At 35.7% G+C, this 22,763-nt stretch overlaps 3 protein-coding genes across 6 annotated transcripts; 2 read left to right on the top strand and 1 right to left on the bottom strand.

Moving 5' to 3' along the window:
- The first annotated feature begins 68 nt into the window (after positions 1–68).
- On the top strand, positions 69–10,039 carry LOC116289128 (mucin-like protein). Its single transcript, XM_089027794.1, has 13 exons — positions 69–396; positions 1,827–2,081; positions 2,622–2,821; positions 3,041–3,380; positions 3,671–3,793; positions 4,433–4,555; positions 5,149–5,274; positions 5,583–5,708; positions 6,069–6,200; positions 6,302–6,420; positions 6,695–6,801; positions 6,891–7,265; positions 8,407–10,039. The coding sequence occupies exons 1-13, from the start codon at positions 69–71 to the stop codon at positions 8,573–8,575; spliced, it is 2,523 nt and encodes an 840-aa protein (XP_088883920.1). The 3' UTR covers positions 8,576–10,039.
- A 3,594-nt stretch (positions 10,040–13,633) lies between these two features.
- On the top strand, positions 13,634–21,378 carry LOC148912533 (uncharacterized). Of its 2 annotated transcripts, XM_089027806.1 has the most exons (8): positions 13,634–14,054; positions 14,914–15,039; positions 15,680–16,118; positions 16,240–16,411; positions 17,048–17,217; positions 17,488–17,632; positions 17,770–17,826; positions 19,015–21,378. In XM_089027806.1, the coding sequence occupies exons 3-8, from the start codon at positions 15,750–15,752 to the stop codon at positions 19,791–19,793; spliced, it is 1,692 nt and encodes a 563-aa protein (XP_088883932.1). In that variant the 5' UTR covers positions 13,634–14,054; positions 14,914–15,039; positions 15,680–15,749; the 3' UTR covers positions 19,794–21,378. The 2 variants fall into 2 exon arrangements, with proteins under 2 accessions (XP_088883932.1, XP_088883931.1); XM_089027805.1 differs by lacking the exon at positions 13,634–14,054 and having other exon boundaries at positions 14,803–15,039.
- LOC148912532 (uncharacterized) lies at positions 19,091–22,197 on the bottom strand. 3 transcript variants are annotated; one of them, XM_089027832.1, is made up of 4 exons: positions 21,757–22,197; positions 21,294–21,403; positions 20,688–20,797; positions 19,091–19,199 (listed from the first exon to the last, which is right to left on the bottom strand). In XM_089027832.1, the coding sequence occupies exons 1-4, from the start codon at positions 22,150–22,152 to the stop codon at positions 19,177–19,179; spliced, it is 639 nt and encodes a 212-aa protein (XP_088883958.1). In that variant the 5' UTR covers positions 22,153–22,197; the 3' UTR covers positions 19,091–19,176. The 3 variants fall into 3 exon arrangements, with proteins under 3 accessions (XP_088883958.1, XP_088883957.1, XP_088883959.1); XM_089027831.1 differs by lacking the exon at positions 19,091–19,199 and having other exon boundaries at positions 19,226–20,797; XM_089027833.1 differs by lacking the exon at positions 19,091–19,199 and having other exon boundaries at positions 19,226–20,797; positions 21,820–22,197.
- Positions 22,198–22,763: the final 566 nt, after the last annotated feature.

Raw genomic sequence — 22,763 nt, 5'->3', positions numbered from 1 at the left:
TTAGTTCTTCTCCATGTCTGTTTTACAATTAACGATGTACGTAATGCATTCCTTTTTTGTCAGAAACGATGGAAGTTCTCGTAGATGGAAAACCTTTTGATTTCAAAAGCCTGACCAGTGATTCTTATGATCTCAATAACGGTTCTATTACGGTCTCCAAGCCTCAGAAACAATGCTTGGAGATGACCTTCCCGTCAGGAATGTCAGTAACAATTTGCGAAAAACAGAACATACTTTCCATCGTCACTGCTGCTCCAGAGTCATTCAAGAACAAGACAAAAGGTCTTCTTGGAACATGGAATGGAAATCCTGAGGATGATTTTACTTTACCTAATGGAACCGTACTCCCACACGATATGAATGGCACAGATATTCACTATAAATATGGAATGGCTTGTAAGTATATGCTTGATATGGGTGGCATGGCGTAGCGCAAGCGCACCAAGATTAGGGAATGCGCTTCCACTTACTAAATATTATTAGCATAAACCTACTAGCATACTATCACGAATCCTGCAATCTGATTGGCTAACGTATTCACTATCTAACCTGTGATAGATAGCGAGTAGCGAAACACAAACAAATGCAATGCTCAAGTTTCGTCGAAATCTCTGCTTGTTCTTTAAGAAATCTTTAAAAATCGTAGAAAATGCTGCATCAAGGAAAGGAATGGAGGTTTTAAACAGTACAGATAAATAAAAGAAGAATTATAGCAATTCTAACACAAAAAAGCGGCCGTCAGTCGGTGAGATTTTCAAGAGCAAAACTTACGACGGATAAACAACTGACTACTGAGATAACGATGTTATTTTAAAAGGATTCCTCAAAGAACAAAAAAATTCCAAAAGAAAAATTATTCACACGTATTCAAGAAGAATTTTAAAACGTTAAGAACAGACGAAACAATAAAGAAAGTTCAAGTTAACTGACAAGAGTCTTAAGCGAATTGTATTGAAACATGGCAATGGCTTTGAATAATCTGACAACAAAATATTTGTAAACAATTCTCAGTTTGTCGCTCATTAATTAGAAAAATGATCCCAAGAAGTGATAAAAAGGAAAACAATCTTGGAAAGAGAGTTTTGAGCGTAATAATAGAGACAAAAAGCTATGAAAATAAAGCAAGTTTAAGCTTATATGCGCGTTAAGACATCGAGTCCAGTTCGCAAAGATGAATGAAAACAGTGCCGCCGTCGTCAGTAAAGTTTTCAGTGTCATTTTTTTGTTTTCAATACTATAATATTAGCTAGTAGGTTTATGCTAAAACAATTAGACTACTCGCTCTCGTTTTCCATGATTCACATAGTCTATTTGGCGCTACGCTACCTCACCGACTATCTATTGACTCATAGAAAACTCGACCTCGTAGTCCAATTGTTAATTAGCACTGCTCATAGCGCTTTCAACGGATGACATCACAGTTGTGCATCATTGGAGTGAAATGCGGACAAGCCAAGCCATACGCACATGTTGACATGTACGTCGTTGCAACAATGTTTTGTAGTCTTATTGTTTCCAATTCATGTAAGAACTATGGTTTTTCGACTGATATTCTCTCCCCCCCCCCCCCCCTATGTAGTGGAAACTTTATTTGCCATGTTTGTCATAATTTGAATCCCACATGGACTGTGGGGACATGGACTGTGTAGCGGCTGCCAGAGGCGCCTTCACAGTGCTTTCAGTTCGACCCCGTTGACCTGCGTTTTATTAATTTAATTTTTTAAATGAACTACATTGAAATAAACAGACAACAGATGCACATAAAACCAGGGAACGAAAGATTCTAAATTATACTTTTCTAACAATCTCTTTTTACCCACTTTCAGGGCAAGTTACCAATGAAACCTCGCTATTTACGTACAAAGAAGGTGAAAGCTCCGACACGTTCCTCAATAAAACGTTCCGTCCGATGTTTATAGAAGAATTAAAGTTTTACAATGATTCGCTGAAAGTAGAGGCTGAAGCGAAATGTCAAGGTGACGTAAATTGCTTGTTTGATACGGCATCGACTGGAGACGTGGAGATAGGACTGAATACCAAGCAGCTGGGATCACAACTCGTCTATGACTCCAAGAAAATGAGTAAGTTCAGTAATTCTTACGAAAGCGTTCTGCAATACAAAGTAAAGTAATAAAATTTAAGCAACTTTTCTTGCGAGGATGACACTTGAGAGTCGCAAGGGATGAACTAATTTCGTCTCCATGTAACGCCTCTAAGTGAGCGGGGACCGCCATTTTACGTGGTCATCCGAGCCACGACAAATGCTGGTCTAAGCATTTGTAGGTATCCTTAGAGCTAGAGCAGCACCTTCTACTCATTTATTTTATAAGGCCCTGAACTAATTGCGTCTCCATGAGTAACGTCTCTAAGTGAGCCTGGACCGCCATTTTACGTGGTCATCCGAGCCACGACAAATGCTGGTCTAAGCATTTGTAGGTATCCTTAGAGCTAGAGCAGCACCTTCTACTCATTTATTTTATAAGGCCCTGAGTGTTGTTGAAGTTGGTTCGGTCAGAGCTTGACAACCCATGACTTCCCGCAAGAGATGCCGTTGCCCAACCAACTGAGCTTACAGGTTGTCTGTACATTCAAACGGTGTGTTTTTACCACTTTAAACACAGGCAACGAACCACCTAAGATCAGCAAAAATTCCTCAGTAATAGAACTTACAGTCAATACAACAGCTAATGTGACTGTGGAGGTGACGGATGCTAACAATGATTCGATTACTTTGAATGTCACTGGTCTACCTGCTGACGGACGCGTGAGACACTCAAACTCATCTTATTGGACCATCACTTGGCACGTTACCACAAAAAAGGTAAAAAAACACCTTTTTAACAACCGCTTCCAAGTATATACTTTCTATTGTGCTGTATTGTTTGACTTTGTAAAATTATATTCATGACGGCGGCTATTTTGGTAGTGGCGTCATGTCACCTAGCTTCAAAAGACGCTGTGCTTTGCACGCATTGAAATTTCATAGATACAACAAAATACGAAAGTACAATATGCTAACAAGAGGTCATTATTTTATCAGCTTGACCTGCAGTTTATCGCATCAGATGGTGAATCTGTATCCGCTTTAATACCAAAAATCTACCTCTGCGCATGTCACCACGGAGGACACTGTGAAAAGCCAAGCAAGATCACAGGCGCAGACTCAGGGGAAGAGAAGTTTATCGAGAATGCTTGCAACTGCGTGGATGGATACACGGGGAAGTATTGTGAGACTGATATCGATGCGTGTGAAGCAAATCTAAACCCTTGTTATCCTGGAGTAGATTGCATTGACTTGCCGCCTCCAGCTAACGTGACTGATGGCTACAAATGCGCATCTTGCCCCGCTGGATACTCAGGGCATGGAGCCTCTTGTACAGGTACGCCAGTGTGTGCACAGTTGATAGATTTGCGGTACGATGAAGGATCTGCTCCCTATCCTATCCTTCCTCGATTTTGCAAAGTTTTTCATACCATATATGGAGTGAGATTTCTCTACTCCAACTTCGACATTAACATATAGAGAAAAGCTTGATATGTGAGGATCGTGGATAAGTTGCACTATACAATTATCCTAGGAACCTAAAACCACTTGCTAAATGTTGATCACCATTAGAACCAAAGACCAGGAATAAAATGGAGATAAAAGATTAATGGCTTCTTCTTTTAGACATTGATGAGTGTGACCATAATAATGGAGACTGTGAGCAGCTTTGTCTCAATAAACCAGGGTCTTACGAATGTTCCTGCAAAATCGGATATCAGCTCAACGCAGACAAGAAAACTTGTCAAGGTAAGTTCCCTCCACGTAAATAATTCTTATCTAGACAAGGGCGCCAGGACAGACGGATTGGGTATTAAATATGTGCGATTGTTTCAGTTATTCGTAGATTTCTAATTGAATTGATATATGTTTGTTTCTAAATGGATACTAAATAGTGTTCACTTATCTTTCCATCCAACGGTCTTTCTGGTTCGAATCAGCCGTACGATGTGAATATATTTACCACGTCCACCAACGGTCTTCCTGGTTTGAATCAGCTGTACGTACGCTCTGAGTATTTACCGCTGCACTATCCGTGCCAAGCAGCGCCGGCGTCGCTTCTTTAGCGATTACTCACCTTTAATAAGTTAATCAAATGTACCTTCAGTACAGTAAAATAGACCGGGTAGAAAGCAAGAGCGGTTCTTTTGTGCTCTCGTCTGCTCGTATAATCCAATTATTTTGGCAGTACATAGGGCACTTTGTTTACACAGCGATGATAGATATGACTTTGGCGAACGCAAAACGAAGCCCGACATTAACGCAAGCCACAAATAGGCGGATCCATGGGCTCCCTGTGACCCCCCAAAATCCACCACTGTACTAAACGCGTCACCTCGACTGGTTCAATGCATAGCTAATCAAGGTTTTGTTATGCTATACTTGTAGACATAGACGAGTGTGTTCTGGCAAGCGACTGTATGCACAAATGTACAAACATTCCAGGAAGTTACAATTGTTCTTGCTACGACAACTTCAAAGTTAAACCAGGAGACTCAAAGCTGTGTGTTCGTGAGTAGTAAACCTGAATTATTTCGCTCTTAGTTTTCTCTTCTTTTTTAGTATTTTTATTCACTTTTTTAAACTTGACTTTCTTATATTATAGACCAAATTCAAAACTCGCACCGATGTGAGGCTTAAGTTGTGAACAAAGGGATCTGGCGTGACTCAAATTAATGTGGCGTGATTCAAAAGTCACGAATCACGCCAGATTCCTTTGTTCACAACTTAAGCCTCACATCGGTGCGAGTTTTGAATTTGGTCTATATCGACACATATTGACACTTGAATGTCTTATGGGAATTATTTTTTCCCTCGTATGTGGTAATTCTGAGTTCCCTCGTTCGTCTTTTCTCTTTGTTTTTGTTGTTTGTACTTTTTGGTTACTTGATTGCCTCATGGAAATTATGTGAAAAAAAAGAAGAAAAAAAGAATGGGTAGTTAAAAGGGTTATGTTATAAAAACGAAGTATATTGGCGTTTGAATTGCAGTCTTGCTGTATATAAAGGGGACAGAAAATTTCCTTTTCGTTATTGGCGTTTCCTTGGAATGGCCGTGTTGGTTTTCCTGTGCGTCGTATCAAGCAGCTGTTTCTTTGTTCACAGCCGAAAATCCCTGCAATGAAGGTGAACACGAGTGCAAACAAGTTTGTTACAAACTATCGGATAGTCAGCAGAAATGTTCGTGCTACAAAGGATATGAACTGAAGGATGACCAGAAAACATGCCAAGGTACCAACAACACCCCGTGCATTTACCAGAAAATTACCTGCTCATAATCAACATCCTTGTAATACATTCCCTGACATTATTGTACACCTGGCTGATGTGACTTATCAGTGAGAGAAAGTCAAAGTCAAATAGAGAGTCAAAGTCAGATAGTCCAATGACGGCACAGCCTGTAGTCCAAACATTCTTTTGGTGTTTGCAGTACGTCTGAGTATCTCCCTAGAAATGAGCAGGGATTGACGTAGTTCGATGTAGCGAATTGACGTAGCTTATGGTTATCAGCTGATATTGTATTTTGGATGCCATTGCAGACGTGAACGAGTGTGCCACAAAGAACGGCTGTAACCAAAGATGTAACAACACGATAGGCGGCTATTATTGTTCATGTCTTCAAGGATTTGAACTCTCGAGCTCCTCTGACAACAAAACCTGTGTTGGTACGACTTATATTTCGTATGCTTGATAACCATATAAGTAAGATGATGCCTGAATGTATGTCGTAATAAAATTTATTTTTCCGCGTTAAGTAATAAATAAAGCTTTAAGATGGCAGTATCATTCGTGCAAGAAAAGATCCATGGATCATAAAGTAAAGGTAGTTTTGCAAATATTTTTCTTTCAGTTTTCTTTATTGTAGGAAAATTCTTCTAATGGCAAGTGGGAAATATAATTTGTATTACAACGGTTGGCTTATCTTAGCATTTGCATCGAGAACCGGAATCGGAAATACCTCATGACTCGAAGCCCTTACTTCTTTTAAGTAAATTTTGTACAGTAACATGGTCACTTGTGTTTAGATATCAATGAATGCATGGAGTGGACGTTCAACTGCTCAGACCCTTCCCTGAAATGTATGAATACAGATGGGTCGTACAAATGCGAGTGCGAAGAAGGACTATACTGGAATGTCACGCTCAAGAAGTGTATCGGTAAGAAGAAGCTTCATCATTTCCTTATCAAACATTGGAACATGTTTTGATAAATCAAAGTTTTAATTATCCAGTCTTAATGCAAGTGTTTTATGTTAAAGGCCTTAAGAAAGGACAAGATCCTCCTCCACCTCCGCCAGCCCCCAAACCAAAGAAACCAAACCAGAATGAGACAATGAACGCTGTCAACATCACCATTAAGAACTTCAATGCGTCCAAGGTGAGACGTTGGTAATAAATTTTGGACATTTATCACACGGCGCACGCCAAGGGCGGATCCAGCCAAAATGGAGGGGGGGGGGGGGGGGGGCTGATTGAGTTTTACCGTCAACACAACGGAAAACGATAAAAAAGCATCTAATTCTTCAGTTTTGTTTTGTGTTTTTTCTGCTGAAGTTTGGGGGGGTGGGGGAGATTCAGTTCCCATTTGCCCCCTGGGTCCGCCCTTGCACGCGGTCATGTTCATTGACCTTTTGTTTGTATTGACTTATCAGTGGAATAAGCCAAAAGAAGAAAAATTCAAAAAGACCATGGCAAAAGCTATTACATCATATTGTAATGAGAAAGGTAACGATTGCTCAAGTGAAGTAAAGGGAGCAAGGTATGTAAAAGTGTTAACCATGAAATTATAAACCCATGATTTGCATAATTGCCTCAATATCTATCTCAATATCTATTCTAACCTTTCAGGCGTTTCACAAGGCTCATCACTTGGACCCAAGACGATATTCATCTTATGCCTGGTTTTCCAATTCAAATCAATTTAAAGAAATACCTAGCTTCCTCTCTAGTTGCACGCATTGCTTTTTACATTAATTTTCCCCGAGCTGTCATGCTACAGACCGGGAGTACTGTAAACAGTGAACTCGTGCTCAATATCTTGAATGCCTTTGAAGAAGATATCGAGAGGGCTCTTAACGCATCCATCATTGACTTTTCAATATATAAAGAAAAGTCGAGAGAAGGGGAAAATTTGAATAGGGATAAAGACATGTTGCATTTTATCGTCGGAGCTGCTGTTGGGGGAACTGTCTTCATTCTGTTGATAATCGTTCTCGCCGTCATGTAAGTAGAGTTTTGAGTTTATAGGCTATCACACTCGGTAATATTTATGTTATAAAACTTCAAAGTAATGCAACAAATCACAGCTCCACAATATGACGTATGGCGCCATTTCATTTGAGATTACCTCATTTATAAACATGTTCTATTTATGAAACTCAAATTGACTCATCAACCTTTAAAAATAATTTTATATTCAGAGGAACTAAAATACGTTACAATATTAACAAAACCTAAGCGATCAAACGTTGTGCATATGCGCGAGCAAAAGAATCGCGCGCACAAACCTGAAAGCACGAGCATTGAAAATCACAAAATATTTATGTAATTTGCTGGCAGAATTCTGCCACTGTCTCTGTTAAAAATAATATTCTTTTGCTTTGATATCTCACATGCTTCCACATGTTCTATTTAGCAAATCGAGGTCCGGTTACTATGGTCTGTACTCTTATCGAACTTGGATTGGCGTCAGCATATATTCCGAACTCAAGTGGAACTACGAACGCAGCGAGTGGTTTCACTGCAAAGTTTGGATCATATTCTGACGCAATCCCATATTCGATAAGAGTACAGACCATTGAAAAGGAACTTCGATTTGCTATCTTACCTTAACTTGGAAATTTCTCGCGCGCTGATTGGCTTAGGATCATTTTCGATTAGAGGCTAGACCTGCTTGTGTTTACGACATCTGCACGCGCGCACTGAGCGAGCGGATGTAAAGGCTTTTTTAAACGGTTTACTTGTCTTTTTGTTCATTCTTTTCGACTTTGTTATGGTAAAAAACAAATCAAAGTCTGCGCTCGTGGTTCCACTTGAGTTTGGATCATTTCTGAGTAGTTTTATGTTCTTGTAAAGTACAGAAACATAGAAAATTGACTTTGATTTTTTAAATTTACCACACAAAAAATTCACTAACACGCATATTTTTCGACGTTTTTATAGTGATCAAAAATAGCAACGGAAAGAGCGCACGATCTTTGACGTCAGCTTATTGGACTGTCCTTTTATCGATAATGAAAATTAGCCAATCAGCGCGCGAGAAATTAACAATTTGTGATAATTTTTGAATTTCTTGCCCTCTACGCCCCTTACCCTCGCCGCCGCTTTACTCACCACCACAGTGATATCATTCCTTTTATTCTAGTTGCAATAAGCGGTGTAAAAGGAAATTATTTCCCGCAGAAGACTATCAAATGAAGGAAGCTAGCTTAGACGCAGCATTAAACATTGAGGCATTTGATGAACAACGTTATTTCAACCAGGGTGTCCGAGCCCAACCCGTCAACTTCTCGTGGAAGTATTATGAAAGCTAAAAAAAGCATTGATAGAAGCTGTCCAGTAGCAATGCCACATTGTGAATATCCGACGTGCTGCACTAATGATTAATAAGAGTAAATAGGGGTACGTCAGCCCTTAGCCTCATAACAATAACGAAAGAGTGAAAATAGTATGATTTAGTAGAGGATCGATTGATAGGAGTACGCTCATAGTGAATCTGCCTGGAAGACATCAGATTCGGAATGAAAATTACTTTATGCACGTAAAAAAAAAACAACCAAACAAACAAACAAACAAATTAATAAATTAATAATAGAAATATTGATATTAATAATAATGATAATAATAATAATAAGATTAATCATATCCTTTTTGTAATCACTACTAAATCCTGCAATCTGATTGGTCCAAAGGAGTGCGATTAATGATGGTAATTGAACTGAGTGGAGTGCGATTTGGTCTGAAATTAAACACGCGATTACAAAATCGCACTACCGCGTAGCGGGAATTAGGGAATTACTCATATCCTTTTTGTAATCACTACCAAATCCTGCAATCTGATTGGTTCAAATGAGCGCGATTAGTTCCCAAATCGCATCCTTAGGAGCTCTTAATCGCATCCTAAAAAAACAAAAAAAATTTTTAAACAATAAAATAAAGCAAAATAAAACAAACAAAAAAAAATCAACAAAAAAAAATATTTTTTTGACGTTTTTTTTGGTTTGCATTTAGTTCTACTACATTAAATTGATTATTCTGCACTCTTTATTGTGTCTTTTTCTTGTGTATGACTACAAAAAGGATATGATTAAGTGGTAATTGAACTGAGTGGAGTGTAATTTGGTCTGAAATCAAACGCGCGATTACAAAATCGCACGACAAACAAAAACAAACAAATAAATAAATAAATAAATAAAAATTCAATAATAATAATAATAATAATAATAATAACATTAATTGATTAAAAGTGGAGCAATGTTTCAATAGTACGTATTTTTTTATTTTTTTTCTAAGCTTGGAGAGGTGGTTATAGATAAGTGAGGGTTATTATGAGAGCTAAAGGCCGATAAATGGTTTGCTTTTACGTCGGGAAGGTTTTCTGAATAACAAAAATAAAATTATCCCTCCTTGACACTCTGTGGCACAGCGGTGACATTACTGAATGTGCCAAATGAGCTTTTTCAATCTGTTTTCGCTGATGAAACTTCACAGGAGCCATTAAGAAAGGTGAACGTACGAACGAAACGTACTTTTTTTCAGTCAACTGTGTTAAACAATGTCTAGAAAAAGTGATATATTGTTGATGACTTACCTTTACAGCAATGTACAAAAAACAAAAACCTAGCATCCATGGGTTCTCTGTGCTTTTACACTCCATGTTGTGTTTTTAGCATGCGTAGTCATTTGTAAATGAGACACACTCAACAAGGGCTATCAAATGATAGATAAATGAATCATATCTATGGTTTTCTTTTCATTTATCTCATATTCATTCAAAAACTGTCACAATTCCAGAAATTATCGTCAAATAAATGTTTCTTTAACCACAAAAACTGATCCTTTTTTTGTGTGGTATAAATAAATTATTATTATTATTGTACGAAGCACGTCGCCAAACTCATATTAAGCCACTTTAATCAAATACGAGCGGTATGCTTTATAATTTCTTCTAGAACTAACTAAAGATAATATTTCCTTTATATATATATAAATATATAAATACATCGGAAAATACGGAAAACTTTAGGTTGCTTAATTAATTGGTCAGTGCAATTAACCATACTCATATTAAGCCACTTTAATCAAATACAAGCGGTATGCTTTATAATTTCTTCTAGAACTAACTAAAGATAATATTTCCTTTCAATAACACATTAAAAAAAAAAAAAAAAAAAAAAAAAAAAAAAAAAAAAAAAAAAAAAAAAAAAAAAAAAAAAAAAAAAAAAAAAAAAAAAAAAGACAAACAAAAAAACAATTTGATAATATATAAATACATCGGAAAATACCGAACATTTTAGGTTAATTAATTAATTGGTCAGTGCAATTAACCTTTCCCGAATTCGCTTGACTGACCACTAAACAATGTTTTCAAGTCAAGGTTGGACTTGATGAATAAAAGAAACCACTTGTAGTCTTGACTTCAACCCATCGCTTCGTGGTCATCCAATCAAATTCGACTTCGGGCAAAGTAGGAAAAGAAAGAAAATCAATGTTTAGTCACATATATTTATTCATAATCAAATGCATGTTTGGAATTATAGCGAATCAGAAATACGTTTTAGTAAATGTGTCATTAAAAAAAAAGATGATTTTTGTGCGCTCAATTTTTGTTTTTATTTTAAAACATTGGTCAGCCATAACAGCTAAAGGGGAAATAAAAAATGGGTCATTTCAGGTGGGGAGATTGGACGTGCTTATCAAATGAGGGATAGTCAAAGGATTCGCGTGTATTAGGGAACGGACGATGCATCATTTAAAATTTATAAAGCTCCCCTTCTATATGGATATATTAATCAAAGGTGCTTTATGCAATGGAAATAGGTTTTGCACCATCTCGTGCCGGCGCCCATAATACAGCTCGAACTGTTTGTGGTTAGAATGCAGAGCAATAAATTCCCATTGCTCTCTTGGGATTGATTTCTTTCTCACCTAAAACGATTGTAATGCTTTACTATAATCTAACATGGTTGCCTTCACGTGATGGTGCAAAACCTTTATAGTGAATTAATTTCAGATTGCTTTTTTATACACTTTAAAAACATGAGACGTGGTTCGTATGAGGTGTAGAAACTGAGGGTGGTCACTGCCAGGTTTCTTTACGTCCTCAGCAGTTCTTTTACGTCCCTCCGATGTTGGTTAGTAATGATGAAGTGTGGAGAGACGGGACCGCCATTTTTGTGGTCATCCAAGCCACTTAAAACTATTTTGAGGCCGGGACTCGAACCACGAACTCTCATACAAAGTCCGATTGCTCAATAAAATGAGCCAACCGGTTGGCGTTTGTAATAAATGCTCTGTTTTAAGAGTATTCAAAGCTGAAGCTATAATGCTAACACGGATTAAAAAATAGTCGGAGCAAATCACCTCTAGCTCTGATATCAGCTACTTTGGCTTACTTTACTTTAGCTGCTTTAGCTGATATTGATGTGACCGAAAAACAAAATATTCTATCAAGGCAAAAAAAAACTTTCCATTACAGCTAAACGACAGTACTGGTTAATTAATGCCTCTTAACGAGTAGGTAGGCTTGGCGATCCATAATACGATGTCATTAATCTCTTATACTTCTAATTAGTAGCAAAACAACTTTCAGATGTATGCCACGCAGCACACTAGACTCTAAGCTAAGTGCTAATTCAATTCCACATTACTAGACATTATAAAATAACTGTTATGAATGTCGCGTTCTGATTGGTTTGGAGCGTGTGCTTTATGAGAGCACATTGCACGCACGCGCACTTTCCGTTACGTCATTTTGTAAAAGAAATAAAAAGCTTGCTTGCTGTGCTGTGTGCAGTCATAAAGCACTTGGGGATTGGCAGAACACTTGAGAAGTGTCCAGAAGCACTCAGCTACGCGTCGTGCTTCTCCTAACACTTCTCTCGTGTTCTGCCAACCCGGCGCGTGCTTTATGACAGCACACAACACGCGCGCGCGTTTTCTATTTCTTCAATACCCGGCGACTTTCATTCCGGTTCTAGTAATTTTCACAATATATAATAAAGAAATTTTGGCACAACAAAAAACGTATTAAAAGTTGTAATGGCAAAACTATGATCGATGCTTTTGAAAAGAAGGAAAAAAATATGGCCAGTGTGAATCAATGGTATCGGTTAATTAAGTTAATTGAGTCAGTTCACCGTGCCCTGAAGTGTATGTAGAATTAACAAATTGCTTATAGATTTCCATTGACTGTACTCTTATTGATCATAGATGACGTTCTAAAAGTGGTTGAAACTCGCTCAAGTGGAACCACGAGCGCAGCGAGTTCAATAAGATGACGGTCAATGGAATCTATTATTTGATTGAACATTACGTCATCGCGGCCATGTTGGTGCCATTTAACAAAATATTCCTCATTAGCATCCATTGTTACATTGAAATACACTGAATTGCAAAAATATTGTCGCGTTCATGGAGGCTTTTACCAACACCTTTTTTTAACCTTTTTAATAACGACCGTGCACGTATTTCACTTTTCGGTCTCCAATTCTTATTTCCCTTGTCTTGAACCCAACAAGGGCTTCAAACACATGGTGATTTAAAAACAACAACTACTAATGCATGATTATGGAATATGTATTTATACGGGCAAGGGTACTGGTGAGAATATATATGAAATATATATTTGTATTGCGGTCGTAATGTATCAAATTGAGCTAATCCTCACAGTATATAAAGCAACTTATGCAGCTGCAAATTGAAAGACTCAGAAAAAATATACAGGCAAGGTTAAATGTTGGTTGAGAATGGGATTTCAAAAAAATAATGAATAAAATAACTTATTCCTAAGGGGTTATTGAAAAAAAACCTGTTATAATAAAAACATCTTAGGCAGTCTTCATTCTAACAGATAGAAAATAAAAATAAGCTTCTTTAAAAATTTCATAATAGCTACGAGTATTGAAGGAAAACGAGAATGTTCTAGATCACTTTACCATGAAACAGCTCAAGAAGACCATTATTTACTCCGAAAGCTCAAAGAGAGAAATGTAAGAATCCTAGCGATTAAGATGATCTCTCAAATCTTTTTGGAACTGTAATTATCTCCTCTTTCGGCTACAGCAGGAGGCTCTAGTAAAACGAATTATTTCTCAAGGATTTCCCATTAAGTTTTTCTCTTAAGTCGATCAGTCAAGGAGGAAACGTATAAATAGACCCCTTAAGCTTGGTTGTAATGGTATTGTAGTAGGATTACCGGCGTTGAATAACATGAATTATTTCTGAAGACCTTTCTATTAAGTAAGTTCTTCAATCAATTTGAACAGACAATAAGTAGGCTTCGATCTCTTGACCAATTTGGCTCTGGTCGTAATGTTTTCTTCTAAGACGTGTCATTAGTTCTCTCGATTCAATTCGTGTTTCTCCTGTGCAACCGTTAAACAAACAAAACTCTAGAAACGCATTGTCTCGTTCTGATATTCAGACCTCTTTATCAACAAAGCATAATGTTTTCTCCAGTTCACACAACTTTTTTTTCGTCAAGAGAACTTGACCTCTGGATTTAGTGACAATGCGAAATGCAAATCATTTTGATTGAAGCTGCACTTGAAGTTTAGACATATTGACGCTGACAAGGCTTTTGGTAATACGGTTATTTCATTTGAAGACTATAGTTTTTAAAAGCTTAAAAGCCCATAGGGAGTGATTGTATGATAGTCTTTGCCGAGGGCATCATGCGTGATTAATTATAAAACGAATACAAAAGATTGAATTGAAAGACATATGTGTATGAAATCATAGAGCAAGGTTTTGCGACGAAGTCATATAGTGGAGAAATCAAGTCTGTTAAAGGTAAGACACTCACGAAACTGCATTGCAAATACGAATTTCGGAAATTATTCGCGAATCTTTCGTGTTCCTAAGCTCGCTTCTATCGTCTTCCGGCTCCCAGCGTGTGTATATCATACTGGAAGAACCACGCGCACAGGTTTCAAATACATTCCTTAAAAATAGGATAAAATAGAAAGAGTATCGATTACATGGCATCGCGGAGATATGGATATCGTCTTCGAGAGTTGAGGCCGGTGCACGAGTGAGCGCAGCTGAAGAGTAAGATGTTCTCCACACGAGACTAGATAAATGTCGTATCTCCAAGGCGGTCATGGGATATTCTGCTTAATTATGCACAATTTCCTCTGAAATACAGCTCTAATTGACATTTAGTTTTTCATATAATATAATAGTCCTAACAATTATCATCAACGGTGCTATCTTCACACGAAGAAGATATAGATATTTTATTAATGAGTTAATTATATATAGATACTATTACTATTATATGACACATTAGGTTCGATATCGATATCAGTGTGATAAACTATGAATACATTAAAACTCATTAGTCAAGTGACACGATATCAATTCACAGTAAACTAAAAACTGTGAGCTTTGATATTGCATAGACCAAAACTGTGTAATAAACAACTTATTACATATTAAGAGCCTGATAACTTCACTCGCTTTCAGTATCATATCACTCAATCGCCCTCGGACTCGTTTGGTTCGCGACATATCAAGTTTTTTTCATTTCTATTTATTTAACGTATCATTATGATATGGCATAAGACATTTCTACAATCTGATTGGCTGAGTTGATAACAGTGTTTCAGCGTAATTTCGATAACTTATAAGTGAAATTATATTTCTATAGCAGCAACCGAAACAAAATGAATAGACTGAAGTTGCAATAGAATGAGCCCCTAAATATCTCAGTTTACAAACCAAAGCATCACTCGGTAAAAACAGGAACGCAACGATCAAGAGCATCATTTGGAAGGTAGGACATTTTGGTTACTTCAATTTTCATAAACATGCGATCTCTGGTCTGCGAACTGCACTCTGAATTTTGTTTTTTTCGCTGCCATCAATCAAACCTTATCAGTCGGTACCTTTCATATTTTTGACTGGCGGAGGCGAAAAACCAAATTTCAACACGAAACTCCCAGACACAGAGTTCCCATGTTTATGCAGTCATAAGAGTACAAAGAGTATTTTAGAAGATAGATAAAATCCCATACATTTCTTTGGCAAAAGTGTAAAAAGGGCCTAATATGAAGTCAAAACAAAGTGATCTCTTCTATCTGATCAGCTGTCAGCAGTACGGTTTCATCACGAAACGTACCATTTTGAGTTTTAAATCGCACTCTTTTGAAGAGCGAATTAATCATAGAAAACTAAAATGACAGAAAAAAGAAGCCAAAAAAACACGAGAAATAACACGACTGAAGGGAATTTTCAAGCTGAAATACAGTTTTTTATCCTTTTTATTTTCTATTAGCCCAAAAAATTTTTTAGCAAATATATATATACAAACTACTTATTTATCGTTGAAAACATATTTGTAAAATATATTAATAGCTCAAAGCACCAAAATTGCAGTTGCTAAATTTCAATTGCTAAATTTATTGTTATTGCAGGCGGTTTAAATATATCACCCGATCCTCTTCTTGTTAACGGCTAGTAACCGTCTTAGTTAACTAACAAAACATGGTTAATAACCGTGACAGACAACTTCCTCTACTTGCCGGAAGTTACGTTGTTACGGTTTCAGCCGTGTCGGCAAGGTTGCTGAAACTCATCCAAACAGAACAGATTATTTTTACGTATACTTTAGAGACTGCATCAGTTATTGCTGAAACTCATTCAAACAGGACAGATTATCAGCGATTTACGTATACTTTAGAGACTGCATCAATTATGGCAGAGAAACGAAAAAGAACAATTATTTCGGAGAGTATTAAAGAAATTTTAGAAAGGGAATATCAAAACGGATTGAAGTCTTCTGCTGGACCAACAAATAAAGCAAAAATCGCCCGTTTGAGCGCAGAAACTGGCCTTTCAGATAAGCAAATCACGGTAAGTTTTCCTTTTATATTTTCATTATAGAATTCTTTTATAGCCACAAGTCTATAGTTAATGATATTCATCTTATATATAGGTGTGTATTCTTAATATTTTTACATTGGTGGTCTTTTAGTATTGGATCGGGAACTACCGGAGTAAAACATCTAAAGCGGCGAGTGAGCAAGCCAGCGTAGCTGAAGGAGCCGGTGCTTCAAGCTCTGCCACGGACGATCCAGTGTCGAAAGTGCCTTTCTTTCGAAAAGCAAACTCTTGGAATATTTTCTACAGTTATCACGCTAAACAAGGTGATTTTATATATGATCCTTAAACCTAAAATCATCGCACGTGCAGGTCGATAAGTGATCTGCATGATTACTTCAAATTACCTTCAGTTTCAATATAGTTCGAACATTTTTTTTTTTTCAAACGCTACTGTTAAATTACTAAGATATTGGTTGTATCCTATTAAAACATGATTTTTTTAAACCTTCTTACAAGTACTGTGTATCCACGGGCAGTGTCAAACTTAATGTTCTTTTAATTACCCGATCACCAAACTTACTCATTTCAAGCCAGTTGACAAATTGTACTATGCCAAAAGTATGTTTTATAATCCTTAGGTTCAAATGTGTCATAATGATAAATACTGTAAGGAAATCTAGTCAGTGTATCTAGTACAGATCTATAATCAAAAAGTCTTATAAATAGAAATCATATCACTTTTTGTTTCCCCTTTACAAAAATTAATATATCCCACGGTGTATATCCCACATAAATTAGTATTAATAGAATTAGTATCATTACTATTGTTGTTGTCATATTATTGATCATTATTAATTATCATTATTGCTATCTTGAATCACTATCAATATCATTATCAACATTTATTTGATTGATCTGTACAGACTTGAAGTGAAAACTGATTTATTTTAATTTAAAAGATCCCTATGCCTCCATGGAGATGAAGGAGAGAAATGTAGCCATTAAAACACTCTACATTAATCAAACTGAAGAAGAAAAAAAGAGGTGGCAAATGGAAGCTAGAGAGGTCCAACAAAATCCATATAGCCCTGAAGTTGTAAAAAAGATGAAAACACAGCTTCAGTCCCAGGTAACTTTAATTGATCTCATATATGTTATTATTATATAAAAATGTTACCATTTCTTTCTATCATATAAAGGATTGATAAAGGCCTTGGCTCTTCATCCAGGAAGAGAATCAAACTATAATTATTCAATATCTGCCTCAAGCTCATAATATTTCATTCAACTAAATAAACTCAGACAATATTTAAAGCTATCAATTAATTCGTCTTGTCTTGTTTTGCAGATGCTATTGATGCAATGTGTGCATATATTAATGATATATATAAAATTGCAGTTTCAGTTTCTGGAAAAGGCTGGAGTGAGAGCAGTTTGTCTTTTAAACGACCAAAATGACACAATATGGAGCCTTGGGAGTTCAGATGCTGATCACTTTCTAGATAGCCATCCTGAAGTAGAACATGCCTATAGAACATTTTTATGTGAGTTATAAATAATAAGTTTTAAATGAAAATTTTGTTATTTGGGAAAAATTACTATTGACATATGAGCATATTATATATATATGTATTAAAGTATTTTAGTGTGACTGTTTTGTTTATGTATTTTTTCATTTCAGCTATCCCACAAAAGTACTCAAATAACCATGTGAAAGAACTCTTCAACACGAAATTTGGTAACTGTTTAATTAAACTTCTAAAACTCATGTTTATAATTAATACACTTTTACTTTTAGTCCAATCAGCCTTGTTAATTTTGTTCGAGCTAGGACACCAAAGTATGTGATGTATAAAACATAAGTTATATGATGATACACACTTTACTTGGAATGTGTTATTCATCAGATGTTCTATGCATTAGCAAATGTATCAGTTTTACCAGTTTATAATTTACCTTTACTGAAACCATTAATTTGTATTTTTCCTTGGATGCTCTTTACATGTGGGAACCCCAGGGAGGGGGGGGTTGTACTCCCATATATTGACTATATGGGAGTACACACAAAAATAGTTATATTCAGGGTTTCTACTTTTGTATTGACCAAGCAAAACTGGTTTATATTATGAAGATATAACTAGCTAAAAACTAGTGTGAGCTGTGTCGGTGTTTCTAATGAAACAGTAATGATGAAAAGGTAAATTATACACCGTGAAAAGAAGGACGAAGGACTAGCGTCCGAAACGTCAGTAAGTTTTTTCATCTTTTCACGGTGTATAATTTACCTTTTCATCATTACTGGTTTATATTATGCTTGACAAAAATAAAATATGCTAGCTTACATGATAAATGAAACAGAAACTCAGTACAATTAATGATATCTTTTGTTATAAACAGGATCTTCAAACTTTTTGTCATAAACAGGGTACCCCTTTCAGAATCCCAGCAGAACACCCCTACCCAAATCCTGGCAGATACCCCTAACCCCCACTTGTTGGAAACACAAAAATGGTGCCTTCAACTTGCATTTATAAGTATAAACTCAGTTATTCCACATGTCATTTAGTTGAGTGTAAATTTTCTGTAACAAATAATCTGTCATAATAAATAAATATACTTTATATGTATAGTTCTATATAATTGTTTAACTCCATTCTTGTTATTAGTCCATGGGTTATTTTTGAGTGTTTCGATTAAATGTAGCCTGCATTGAGGCTAATTTAATGGTGTGTACATGAAAATACTTTACACACTTTTCTAATGGCTAGTATTAATGTCAACATGGTGTAACAACTAATAATTATTGCTAATTTGGAAATATTTTTTGATTTAAAGTATTTGATTTATATATAGATATTCTTGCTTCTGATTATTTTAACAATGAAAAACCTATAATTGATTATCTATTTTATGTGTTGTTCTTCAGCCGAGAGTCTTAATAAGCCTGGAGCGGTAGTTTCTTACACAAAGTACAACCAGGGAAAGTTTACAGTGGAGGGCATGCCAGCAGGAGTACCATTCCAAAAGCCCAATGTGTATGGTGCTACCCAAATTAGCAAAATAATGGAAAGTAAAGAGGCCATCAGGTTCATAATAAAGGATAAGGATTCACTGTTGACAAGGAACAGAAAGCCATGTGAAAAAAAAGATTTTATTCATTCTCAACAAAGCCAAGTGCTATTGAAAGTAGTTGACGAGGAGGTGGTTCGTAGTCTATTAAATAATGAAAGAAAAGGTTGCGAAAGTGACTTAGATGTCACTATTGCACTCTCCCTTGCTGAGAAGAAAATCTTAGCTTCTTGCTTAGAATATTTTGACACTGATGGTCAAATACTAATTAAGGAAATATGTAAAGTAAATAATCAGTCTATCAGTGAGGAAGATATAGTCGTAATACCATGTTATGCAGACACAACAACAGAAGAAATATTCTGGTTGTTTCAAACAAAAGAAACAGAGTTACACAAAAAGAAAATTTCAGGACGATGGCTGGAACTAGTTAGTGAACCTATGAGTTATAAAATATGGTCATCACAATTTGAGGAGATAGAAAAAGGAAATGCAGTCCTAAGAAAGGATGACTTTATAAGGTTAGTACCAGGAAGAGACTTTCATGTCAATCAGTCAACTCATTACGTAACATTCACTTCCCATAGTTTAAATGATATAGATACATTCATGCGTTGTTTATTTAATCTAGATTGATTTTATCACATATATGTCAGGCACAGATCCTGCAGGCAAGTTCAGAATTGATTCATTGTATTTCTTCACAAACAAGATTTCAAATACTTATTAAAAATTTAGACACAAAGATTCGAAATAATTTTCAATAACATGGAAACTTTTCAACATTATTGGAGAAAAAAACACTCAAAAAAAATGATTTGTAAATATTATAATATAACTGGTCCTAATACATCAAACATCTTAATGTAAATCATTATAAAACATTTATGCAGGATCTATGCCTAATATATATATACAGTCAATGTCATTAACATTGTTCACCGAAAAAAGACATTTACACATTTAGACTAAAAGATATATCACGTGTTTCCTTGAACGTTCTGGCATAAAACAAACGCTGAAATACCATTCTCCATCTTAAATCCTCACTAAATGGTCAAGGCATTCTGGATTTTCAATTCACAAGTTGAATTTTACATTTAAAGTTCAGACTGACGCACACAAGGCAAAGAATACAATATAATGAAACACGTGATATATATAAAAATGTGTAAATGTGTAAATGTCTTTTTTCAATGGACAAGGTTTAATTATGACATTGACTGCATATATATATATATATATACATTGCACATTTCTTCAGGCAGATTTTTGAAACACTAGATAAGTTCTGACATGCAATTTTTGATTTTGTTTATTATTTTGTAAGAAATAATTGCAAATGTGTATTACGTAAAACCCCACGTATACGAAACCTAAAAATGTAATCCACTCTATGTGTGGATAAGTATGTTTAATAGAGTATTAATAGATTACTGTTCTATAAAATATTTACAGTGACAATGTTGTATAATTAGGACATATCACTTTTTGCAAATAATGAGGAAAGAACCTTGTACTTATTTGAACCTTTTTGCAGTTTGTGCTTGTGGGGTAAGTGGTAATCAAGCCTATAACCTTCCCAGTTACATGACTCTATCGGGCAGGGTCTTAATCGTCTCTTTCCAGCCTTTTCATTTCTAGAACATAACACAGAATTAATTGAATAGTTATACAAATGTATTATACTGGCATAAAGAATGCTTTTGATTAATTGGTTCAGGTTATATAATGACTATAATTATAGAATGCAATGTCAATATTGTTTATAAACTTGAAATTGAAAAGAAGAATTATAGTATTTTGTAATGACAACATTTTGCAAAAAAACAAATGCCAAAATGTACAGAATGATAGAGAAAATTATGATATACAGTTGAATCTCTCATCATAAGCAACCACCAATGGGACAAGGTAAAAGTGATCACTTACAGTAGATGGTCACCTTATTAGTAGGAGAGAGACATTTTACTGTGGAACCACACAGGAATTTCATAAGGTTTTGATCGCTTATATAGGAGCTGGTAGCATATGAGAGTGGTTGGTCGTTTTAAGAGAGTCAACTGTATATAAACACATCCTTAATTACAAGGCTTTAATGCACACTAATTATCAAAAGAAACATATATATCTCACCTAATCTTTATTCTCTTTCTTTGAAGTCTTATTTTCTTGATCTCTTCCTTATTGAGTTTATGAATAAACTTTAAATGGTTTCCAATGTGGGTGAAGTCTTTTTTACAAATCTGGAAAACAATGTGACCATTTTAATCAAAATGACTGACATAAAAGAAATATATAATTGTATATTTTAATATTACAAAAAGAAAGCACATTCATTATAAAAAATCAATCAATATAAATTTAATATATTATCAAAGATATATAAATTAAGTCTCCATCATTGCTTTCTCTTGTCAAAATCAAGACATTAGATTTTAATTACAGGGTGTTCATTTGATGGAGAGGGATCATCACTATGGTAACAGTAAGAGGTTATAAACAAATTTTGAGGCATTATCTCTATGATAACACCATCATCGCTATATGATCGCTGTTTATTCGGCGGAATAAAACGCAATAACAACGATATACTTACTGTACATCTGTATCTGTACGTCTTCTTAGAGTTAACGTTAGCGGAATGTTCTGGTGTATTTACATGATGTAAGTGTTCTTGATGTTCATCAAGTTCCTCTGTGCTCGAAGAATCATCATCAACTCGGCCTTCGAGCGCATTCAGAACTTTCTTTGCCTCGTTTCTCATTTTCATTTTTATGATTTCTTTCGAATCACCGTTAGTAGGCTTGAGTGCATCCCTTGTTTTTGTTAAGGTGCCACCATATCCTTGATGGAAAGACTGTAAAAGGGTTTCCACATTTTCAAGGAGTTTTGCACGACTTTCTAGACCCAATTCCCTCGCGACACTTCCTTCTGCCCTTATTTGCCCAAGGAAAGCACTGTACTCAAACCGCGGCCTGTAGTTGAAGAACATTTAGAAATGAAATTCCTTCACACGAGCAATTCCGATCACCTCGTGTTATCGATATTAGAGCCTACTATGTATCTGGTCAGCGACCGCAATTAAAGCGGTTACTATGACGATATATATCCCCACCGGCTTTCCATATGTAATTTATAGATCTTATAATAAGTCAACCAATATACTACATAATATAATATATGCATAATCAGTTCTAATACCATAGAATATTCGCTATACTATCAGTAATCGGTTAAGTGTACTTATTAGGCGTCCCCAATTTAGTATCACTTGTCACTTTAGCTCACTTGTGGCCTAGTAGAACGGCACATCTAATAAAGGGATTGATTGCTTGAAGAAAGAAAATCAGCAAAATCTGAAAATGTCTGATACCGCGTTATTGTATTAGGTTAGTAATCGTATACAAATGATGTTCTAAATTAAGTGTTGTCATTTCAATTTTCCCATGTATAAATTGCATTTCATCGACTGCCATATACACCATTATTTCACAATCAGCTTCTGTAACCCCGCCTTGTTTCCCATAAAGCGGATACAAAAATGTTTTGGGGGTGATCACAGTTCATTAAACTGCATTTTTTTCCTACTCACTCTCAATGCAC

This window comes from Actinia tenebrosa, unplaced genomic scaffold, assembly GCF_029948245.1.
Source record: "Actinia tenebrosa isolate PJP-AT-01 unplaced genomic scaffold, QUT_ActTen_1.0 PGA_scaffold11__36_contigs__length_13525064, whole genome shotgun sequence".
NCBI lineage: Eukaryota > Metazoa > Cnidaria > Anthozoa > Actiniaria > Actiniidae > Actinia > Actinia tenebrosa.
The sequence above is the reverse complement of the archived record's forward strand: the minus strand, read 5'-3'. Positions and strand labels throughout refer to the sequence as shown.

Coding starts and splice junctions, on each gene's coding strand:
- LOC148912532 (XM_089027831.1), bottom strand. CDS start 22,152: ATGTTCTTCAACTACAGGCCGCGGTTTGAGTACAGTGCTTTCCTTGGG. Junction 21,404..21,756: donor CGTACAGATACAGATGTACA/GTAAGTATATCG, acceptor ATTGTTTTCCAG/ATTTGTAAAAAAGACTTCAC. Junction 20,798..21,293: donor AGAAAGAGAATAAAGATTAG/GTGAGATATATA, acceptor GTTATGTTCTAG/AAATGAAAAGGCTGGAAAGA.
- LOC148912533 (XM_089027806.1), top strand. CDS start 15,750: ATGGTTAATAACCGTGACAGACAACTTCCTCTACTTGCCGGAAGTTAC. Junction 16,119..16,239: donor TTTCAGATAAGCAAATCACG/GTAAGTTTTCCT, acceptor GTGGTCTTTTAG/TATTGGATCGGGAACTACCG. Junction 16,412..17,047: donor CAGTTATCACGCTAAACAAG/GTGATTTTATAT, acceptor TTAATTTAAAAG/ATCCCTATGCCTCCATGGAG.
- LOC116289128 (XM_089027794.1), top strand. CDS start 69: ATGGAAGTTCTCGTAGATGGAAAACCTTTTGATTTCAAAAGCCTGACC. Junction 4,556..5,148: donor AGACTCAAAGCTGTGTGTTC/GTGAGTAGTAAA, acceptor CTTTGTTCACAG/CCGAAAATCCCTGCAATGAA. Junction 6,421..6,694: donor AGAACTTCAATGCGTCCAAG/GTGAGACGTTGG, acceptor TTGACTTATCAG/TGGAATAAGCCAAAAGAAGA.